Raw genomic sequence first — 9,414 nt, forward strand, 5'->3', positions numbered from 1 at the left:
TAGTTTCGGTGCTTGATCGGTCGGGTCGCGAAGACGTACGACTACATCAACCGCGTTGTCATAACGCTTCCGCTATCGGTCTACGAGGGTATGTAGACAACACTCTCCCCTCTCGTTGCTATGCATCACCATGATCTTGCGTGTGCGTAGAATTTTTTTGAAATTACTACGTTCCCCTTCATCTACGTCTCTGTTGTGCCTCAAACTCCACTACTCCATAGCCTGTAACGACATCATGGCGCCGCCATCGCCGATCTGCCAAAGAACCTTGGGTTTCACCCATATGGAGACAACACCCCAATCAAGAGAGGAGAGATGCCGACACACATCAGCATTCCATCCATCCTCCAACACATCAGCGCCACAAGCAACCCCTTCCATATTCCAACATCCACACCAGCATGACCAGGCCGCTGGCACCACGATCAGCAAGTCCACCACTACAGGTGGACAACCGAGTGACCCAGATCAGATCCAGTCGATGCTGCCGCCATCCACACCTGCGCTGCAGCCTCCGACAGACGCCCGTGACCTCAGGCACCCACGCACAGCATAAGTGACGCAGCTTCAGTGACTTTATGAAGCCAAGTCTCACTGTAACTTAGCTGCTATTATCAGCCGTCCGTGAAAGATCCAACGTTCCAGGTTGATCTATTTTTCATACTGAAAATTTTGAAGTGTTCATAAAAAATTGGAAAAATTATATCACAAATGTTTCGTTTTGTATTGTGGGAAAGTGTCAACCCATTTGGATGTATGGTTTGCGATTAAATAGCCTTTTGAGCTCAGATAAATAAAAAATGTGCATTCACAAGCGATTCAGTAGCGGCCTTTGAGCCCACGAGGGCGAGCCTGAAAGCCCCAAGCCCCCTACTCCACCACTCCCCCCACTCGCTCCCCTCCCCTTCCCCAGCCAATTTTTGCTGGAGCTGACGCCGCACAAGATGGCGGTGTGCCACCTCGTGCAGGTCTTCGCGCCGCCGGCGCAGCAGCAGCATCAGGCCCCGCCCTTCCCCTTCGACTCCGTCGCCCACCACAACCGCCTCGGCCTCTTCCTCTTCGCCCTCACCCGCGTAACTTCCTCCCGCTCCCACGCCCGTGCCCCCTCTCGCTCTTGTCCGTGTGCTCCCACCGCTACCACTCGGTGGAGACTAGCTTTACCATTATCTCTAAGCCCCATTGCATACAGTAATGTAATTAGCATCAAAATGCAGAATGGGCTTCGTCTGCTGAAGTATTCATCTAGTTTGTAGCATTCAGTAAAGCATCAGTTGTTCGCCGGTTTAGCCGATTTTGTTATTGTAACTTCTCGGTAGCTGTTGTATTTTGCATGAGAAACTTGACAGCTGACGCAGCCACATTAGCGCTGATTCGCTATGGCCTTGCGAATGGCAGTGTTGTTGATATATGCAATTTGGACTTGGCTCGAGAGAATGTTCATCAATACATTTGGTGTCAATCGATTGCATGTAGTTCTTCTACTGTTTTTGATGTACACGGTTATATATATGTTGCCAAGTTCGAGGCCTTGTATGTATTGCATTGTAGCTTCCTTTTTCTTGTCTCCCTCTCCGATGCAACATTTTGACTCATACCTTATTCTTCTTGCAGTCATGTGAGGATTTTTTGGAACCGCCACTGGAAGAGCTTTTAAGGCAGTTGAAGGCGGTAGACGATTTAGTTAATGGTTGGCTTTGTGAGCAGTTGACAACCACACTGGCTGGGCTTAACTCACCAGACGATTTGTTCAACTTTTTTGATAAGCTAAGAGGTGAGCTTCACAGTATGGATGGATGTTTGAGTCCTTGCTATTCCCTTCTTAATACATGCCTCCCAAATAGACAGCTTACCCTGCAGTGTTTTTCGCCAGGTGTGCTCACTTCACCGGACGGTGGAAGTGTGGAAGATGAATTTCTGGACCCAAATAGTCAGCTTGGAGTTTTTCTTCGTTGCTGTATACTGGCCTTCAATTCCATGACTTTTGAGGTGCTACAACTAGAATATTGCACTGACATCCCTTTCTTTTGATATTTATATGCCCTTCTTTTGATTATTTTTATGCCCTTTCTCTTTTCTTATTTGGGGTATTAACTGAGTAGGCTGAAAATTCTTGTAGGGTGTCTGCCATCTGTTGGCAAATCTTGTGGCGTACTGTAACTCAGCTGAGGCTTCATATGATTTGGCAGAAGATGAGGACTTTAATGGTGAAATAGAAATGGGCGACCCGATGGATGCAGATATAGGTGTTAGATCTGGTGTATTTGACAGATATACTCAAGGCTATGCCACTGAGAGCCATATGGGGGAGAGCTCTTCGTCTCTAGTCCATGCACCTATCTCACTTCATAATTTTGATGAAGGTAAACTTGAATTCTAAACCCTTTTAACCTAATTTTTAATTTTTAACTTTACTTTGATGGGACTGTGGAATTATTTGAATTTGCCAAGGAAGACAGAATAAATGGCACACCAGAATTTTTAAAATCATCTGTGACCAATAAGAAAGACAGAATGCAACAAGTACAACATGGAAGAAATGCTAGCTCAGAATTTAGCATGTAGTCAGTTTTTTTTTTTTGAGCTGTCATATGTGATCATGCAAAGAGTTATCCGCCCCTGAATTAGTATTGACATTAATGTCAAGCTTGTAATGTTTGCCTCCTAAGATGCTATCTTGACATCTGGTATTAGAAAAATGTACACTAGTATTCAACTGATTTCCTTCAAGCACATGCCATTTAAATAATGTCATCTAGCTGTGTCAGTGTGTCGGAATTATCACACTTTATTTTTTCATTATACAATTAACTAATTATTTGGTAATAGTAATGCCAGCATTTGCGGCTTCATCACCTTGCTTCTTTTTCTAATGCCTTTTGTGTACTTGAAAGTGAACCATTTGCCACTCAGGTTATGTGAATCATGTTTCAAAATATTACTAAATGATGCTCACCACAATTATTGTTGATTGATTTTTTTATTTTGTATATATGCTGGTTATTTTTGTTGCCAAACAGATTAGGTGACTGAATTTTACTCTTCTTTGTTCATCCACCATACCACATGAAATCTATTTGTGAGAATTATTTTGGTTTTACCAGGATGGCAGGGTGTCAAATGGTCAACTATACTTATATAGCATTTGTCTTCCCTTTTCTAGCCGATATTTTCAAAGCAGAGGATAATCCAACTTGTCTGAGATCAAGGTGGCAATTAGAGGCATTTCTGAACCAGCAAGCTGACGTTCTTGAAAAGTGAGTATCGTTTCCTACATTTAATCAGCTAATTCACGTATCGGAAACTAAAGGATATGCGCAGTGCCTTTAACGGCAGCTCTTTTGCTGCAGGGATCCCAGCTCAGTGCCTTTGAATTCATTTAACAACACTATGGCACAGCTTCAGACATTAGCTCCAGAGCTTCATCGTGTAAGTTATGCCACAGTATAATGCATCTGATATGTGACTATGACAGTGAACAGCTCCCAATACTTTTTGGTTTACTTTGTACCCTTGTTCTACCTGTCAGGTCCAATTCTTGCAATACTTGAATGCTCTTTGCCATGATGACTATGTTGCTTCATTAGACCATCTTCACCGCTATTTTGATTACAGGTCAGTGCCAGACCCTCAACCATACTATGGGGAGTGCTGATATTGTGACCACATTTTTTCCATAATTCAATGTTACTATTGAGCATTTAGTCACCAGCTCATTGTGTGACTTTTTGATGTTTTAACATCTGTTTTGTCCATTTAAGCAATGCCTGATGACATTTTTAAATTTAAGGAATGCTTTTTGTATGCAATGTCCTGATAAATCAGCATAGTCATGTTATGCTATAGAATCTAGACTGTTGAAGCATATACACGAAATAAAACCACCAAAAGTCTTATTCATTCAACAGTGTCACCTATATTATCCTAGTGCAGTGTTGCTCAATGCTACAGCTTATTTGTTGGCCTGCTCGCTAGGCTGAAAGGTTGGATTCTTTTGCCCACAACCCAAGATGTGATAATGACATGTTGCGTATGCTGTATATTGGAGACACAGTAACCTCTTGTAAATTTGTTCCTAACTGGTTATACTTTATTTATAGTGCTGGGATGCAAGGACTTTTCAGTCGTTCTTCATCTCCTCACCAAGATAATATTGTCGGAAAGTATGAGAGTGCTCTGCTCTGCTTAGGCAACTTGCATTGTTATTTTGGACATCCAAAGAAAGCCCTAGAGGTAATATAAGGTATTGGTTTATCTTGTTTTCTGCTATCAGCATATCACTCCATCGAGCTATTTATTTCAACATTGCACATTAATTATTGTTCTGTTGGGTTGCTTTCTTGCAGGCATTCACAGAAGCAGTGCGTGTTTCTCAAATGGTTAGTTTACTGAACTTGTCTATTTCTCAAATATAGTGTCAAAAACGCTCTTATATTATGGGATGGAGGGAGTAGAATTCTATCCAACCATGTTGAAAGAAACAATGATTATTCATGCCTTGCATGTATGTTACATTTTTGTAGTGTTATTTCAATATTAATGCAAGCCGCTCTTCAGTTGGCTGCTTAACAGATGCGATATTTTTTTTTCAGAACAATGATGATTCATGCCTTGCATATATATTAGGAGCCATTTCCAATCTATTATCAAAGATAGGAATATCAAGCACAGTTGGACTAATTGGTTCTCGATATTCACTTGGAAACAATATTGGACTGGGCACACCATTGTCCATTCAGCAGCAGTTGCTTGTTCTGTTGAAGCGATCACTTAAGAGAGCTGATATGCTGAAACTTACAAGCTTGTTATCCTTTGATCACATCTCTCTTGCAAAATTTGATTTGAAGGTAAGATCTCAATTTGGTATTATCTGCCTTTATAAGGTCTTTAAGATACTTAGCTATGCTTAAGTTTCTTTGGTCATCTTACTGCTTTTGTATGCTGTCGGGCTGTCCTAGTGCTAGTGTTCAGACATGGGATCACAACTTTTATATACAGTGTAGCTGTGCGTCCTTGTTGATCTGTGTTTTCTTCTGACTCTAAACCTTTGCTTGCCAGCATGTCCAAAGGCCGTTGGTGTCCTTTGGCCCTAATGGTTCTACAAAGCTTAGAACATGTCCTGCAGATGTCTGCAAGGTATGCCACACTTAAGCTATAAATAATATCACACTCAGTCACTCATCCCCAATATAGAGGATGTATATGTTTGCTTCTAAATTAATTAGGTTTTCTGTCTTATGTTTTATTGCAGAATTTAAGATTAAGTTCCCATGTGCTGTCCGACTTTGGCGCAGATGGCTTATCAATTTCGAGTGATAATGGTAGTTTCAGCACCTCATGGCTTAAGAATCTGTCTGATGCTTCCAGTTCTTGGTGTAGTAGCTCAACAAAGCCTAGAAAATTTATTACAAATGACTTTGACAATTTCCACTTTCATGCACAACCAAGTCCAATACCTACGTCAGTATTGCAATTAGCTGGCTCAGCATATTTGATGAGGGCCACTGCCTGGGAGCACTATGGAAGGTACTGTTCTCTGTTAATGTTTACTATAAAAATGCATTTTCATAGCAGAAATTGCAAGTTGTATAATTATTTTGCCAGCTTGGCACATAATTGTGGATGTGCTGGCAAAAGGGAGCGTTAGATAAACAATGACCAAATGTCTCAGTTTAGGAAGTGCAAATACTTGGGCCGCATGTTGTTGGACTATTCGTTGATACTGCTAAATATTAGATAACTTTAAATACTAGAAACAGCAGGATATTGGCCTCACCTGTTGTTACTTGTTCGATGTGCATACGGCCTTTTAAAAACTTTTGGTCTTACAAAGCGTTAATTCAACCCTTGGTCTGCTTCAGCCTCTTGCTACATGAAACCATTTGATCGTCTCCTTTGTTGCCAACTCTCAGCTGACGTTTTATTGCATTCCATTATTAGTTGAAGTTATGGTAAATCATATTATGGAATGAACTCCAATGTTTTTCTCTTTTTTTTTGCCCACTTGCTGTCTATATCCTTTCAAGAAAACTGATTTTGGTTAACTCTCTCCACAGTGCTCCGATGGTTCGAATGAATACGCTGGTCTATGCAACCTGCTTTGCTGATGCTGCAAGGTAGAACATAATGAAATTCTGGCAATTATATTTGTGTAACACTTCAACTTTATGTACATAATTATCCTGTACCATGCAAGCAGTAGCTTTTAAATCTCTTGATGCTTTGCTAGATATGTGATAGTATTGTATTTTCTTTAACAGTTCATCAGAGCTGTCACTGGCATATGTCAAGCTAATTGAACAGTTAGCAGTCTTCAAAGGATATTCAGGTTAGTTACTTGTATATGACCAACATGTATGTGCTACAACCTCCAAGAGCTATGTAAGTTTCCATAGTTTCTTATGGATTGATAATATCCATTTTTCTGTAGCGGCATTCTGTGCGCTCAAGCTTGCCGAAGAGAAGTTCCCATCCTCGACGAATTCGCAGATCCACCTTCTCAAAATGCAATTGCTACATGAGCGTGCCCTGCATCGGTACGAAGCTTCACTTCTTCTATCAACTGCACTACGTCTACAATTTGATCTGTTATTATTTGGTGTAAAATTGATCCATGTAGAGGACACCTGAGAATTGCGCAACAAATCGGTGATGAATTTGGGGTGCTCTCATCTTCTGTCAGTGGAGTAGACATTGAGCTAAAGACTGAAGCCAGTCTACGGCGTGCCCGCACGTTACTCGCTGCAAAACAGTTTAGCCAGGTTCTGAATTTACTTGCTTACTAGAGTTTACCCAAGAAGCACACGTGTTACGCATCTTATTGATCCTTTTATCTTTCATCCCTGCAAGTGGATTGACATATTTTGAACGCGTTTACTGTCTCCTTTGTATCCTTTGTGCAGGCAGCAGCTGTGGCGAATTCCCTTTTCACTACTTGCTACAAGTACAACATGCAAGTAGAGAATGCAAGTGTCCTTTTGTTACTTGCCGAAATACATAGAGTAAGACAGACCAGTTAATGTTGAGACTAGAACCTCATAAATATTGCAATGCCATGCAGAGAGAACTAATATTTTCCCTCCCTCTCCCACAGAAGTCTGACAACGCGGTCCTTGGCCTCACTTACGCATTAGCCAGCCAATCGTTTTGCAAATCGTTTAATTTGGATCTGCTTGAAGCTTCAGCCACACTTACTCTCGCTGAACTGTGGCTAGCTCTTGGATCTAACCATGCGAAGAGGGCCTTAAGTCTTGTTTATCAAAGCCTTCCTATGATTCTCGGCCATGGCGGTCTTGAGCTGCGTGCTCGGTCTCAGATAGTCTTAGCAAAATGTCATTTAACAGATCCAGAATTTTCAGGTATATAACCAGATGATGATTTCCTGCCATGTGCTTCTTACTCCACATTCAGTTGCTTGATGGACCGACCTCTGGTTATTTATTATGACAGTTTCTGAAGATCCTTGTGCTGTTCTGGACCCTCTAAATCAAGCGGCTGAAGATCTGCAGGTTTTAGAGGTGAGCTGACGGCTGCATCTCAAACTTCTCTTCCTGAATTGCTGAGACATTACCATCACCAGGATTGGGTTCAAAATGCATGAAGAGGACTATAAATCTCACGCAAATTAAAAATCCATTGTGATATGCAGTACCACGAGATGGCGGCAGAGGTGTACTATCTCAAGGCGATGACGTATAACCACCTGGGCAAGGAATATGAGAGGGAGGAAGCCGCGGCTCGTTTCAAGGAGCACGTCACCGCCCTCGAGAACCCGCGCGACGAGGAGGATTCACTCGTTTACTGATGTTGCACGGTTAATTTATAAACCCTTGGTAAAGCCGCAAAAAGGATGTCCTTCCAGTTTCTTGATAGGGTTCTCTGCAGATACGGCGACTTCATATTTTCCACACATGCTGAGATACTGACCCAAAGTGGTGCCTCATTTGCATGCAGAGTCCAAGCAGAGCGGCGAAAGTTTGCGCGCCGACATGATTCTCGTCCTTACATTTATGGATCTGTGGTGCTTGTTGACGAGATCATCACCTCCTGTGCGCACCAACTCCGCTATCATCCTGTTCCTTTTGGAATTCCGCTTGGTGGCTCAATGAGGCGGTCGGGTGTTATTTCAGTGATGTAATGGAGCTTCATGGTAGCAATGGCCGACAAGTGACGTTGTTGACGAAAAGTGTCAACGCCATATGCTATCTCTCTTTCGGTTTATATATAATGCCTGCGCGTATGTAAAACGGTCATTGATTTCCAAAATTTGGTCTAATTTGCCCAATATTGGTCAGTAAAGCTCAGTTAGCCAAATGCTTTTCGAGATGAATGTCCACTTCATCCTCTCTTTATGTGAAGCACGTGGCATCTTAGTTTGGTGGTGGTTTCGTGCGCTTAATTAGATCACTGCCATCGTAGTACAACTATATGATGTGGTTAATAGACCACTGTCATTTGTAGCAGAAAGCTCACTGCTTGAAAACGATGCAAATGCAGGGAGAAGGGATATTCAAATAATTTGGGGGAATAAATTATCTGTGCTTTGTGAACCTGCGAAATCTTGTGTAATAAGATGTCCATTTGTGTGCTCACGGCAAAATACAAAACACAAAAAACAAGATAAAGATAATAGGGTCATGCACACAGTTCCATTAGGGCATCTCCAACAGCTGTAAGATAGGTGTTGGTAAATTTGCCACCTAGGATATAATGATGATGTGACATGTAATAAATGTGAAGAGCGAGCAAAGTTGTATGTAAAATAACTAACAACCTTTGCACAAGCTCCAAGGTGCAATAGAGAGCAATCACATTTATTTTCTCATCATCTATTGGATAGCTTAGATACAGCCTATTGAAGTAGTTGTATAATAGCTTGTTGGTTGATGACATGAACATTTTACCAACAGAACTAACATACAATCTATTGGAGATGCCCTTACACATATCCTTTACTCCCCGAATTTATCCATTACACATACCCGTACTGGTACTGCCCGATGGATAATTTTTTTCTCCATACCCGCCAACCGAGAAGGTAAATGGGTACCGCCAGGCAAAAAATTGATGCTGTTTCTTTTCATTGGTAATGGGATTGTGGGTGATGGTGGCAATTGTTAGCTTGCAGTGGTGCCGTTTTTTTTAAGATCCAACAATTGCTGGCTTTTCACTGCATTAGCAGGAAGCAATGGAAAAGAAACAAATGGGGTTCGGGTCCTAGGTCCTAGGACCAGTGGCGCCGTTTGTGGATTTGAAGACCCTCTTGATTTACATTGTATTTTATTTGCTTTTTGTGTTGCATTATAGATCTTTGTTCTCCTTGACGGATAACATGTAATTAAAAAAAGTAACGAACATGGAGAAGGCCGGTTAGAAAACATTTTATTTTGGCTTAAATTTTGCCTTTTCGAATTTTGT

General features: G+C 41.6%; 1 protein-coding gene across 1 annotated transcript; it reads left to right on the forward strand.

The window, feature by feature from the left end:
- Positions 1–921: 921 nt before the first annotated feature.
- On the forward strand, positions 922–8,322 carry LOC125530259 (anaphase-promoting complex subunit 5; the record flags this gene model as incomplete). Its single annotated transcript, XM_048694652.1, is given in 21 exon segments — positions 922–1,073; positions 1,612–1,771; positions 1,871–1,986; positions 2,117–2,360; positions 3,161–3,254; positions 3,348–3,426; positions 3,527–3,612; positions 4,098–4,230; positions 4,344–4,376; positions 4,590–4,844; positions 5,056–5,133; positions 5,249–5,523; positions 6,054–6,113; positions 6,258–6,325; positions 6,428–6,533; positions 6,617–6,758; positions 6,900–6,998; positions 7,091–7,355; positions 7,447–7,514; positions 7,646–7,829; positions 7,951–8,322. Coding segments are annotated over 20 exon segments (2,669 nt in total), but the record flags the coding sequence as incomplete, so codon positions are not given.
- Between the last annotated feature and the right edge of the window lie 1,092 nt (positions 8,323–9,414).

Source organism: Triticum urartu, unplaced genomic scaffold, assembly GCF_003073215.2.
Source record: "Triticum urartu cultivar G1812 unplaced genomic scaffold, Tu2.1 TuUngrouped_contig_6184, whole genome shotgun sequence".
NCBI lineage: Eukaryota > Viridiplantae > Streptophyta > Magnoliopsida > Poales > Poaceae > Triticum > Triticum urartu.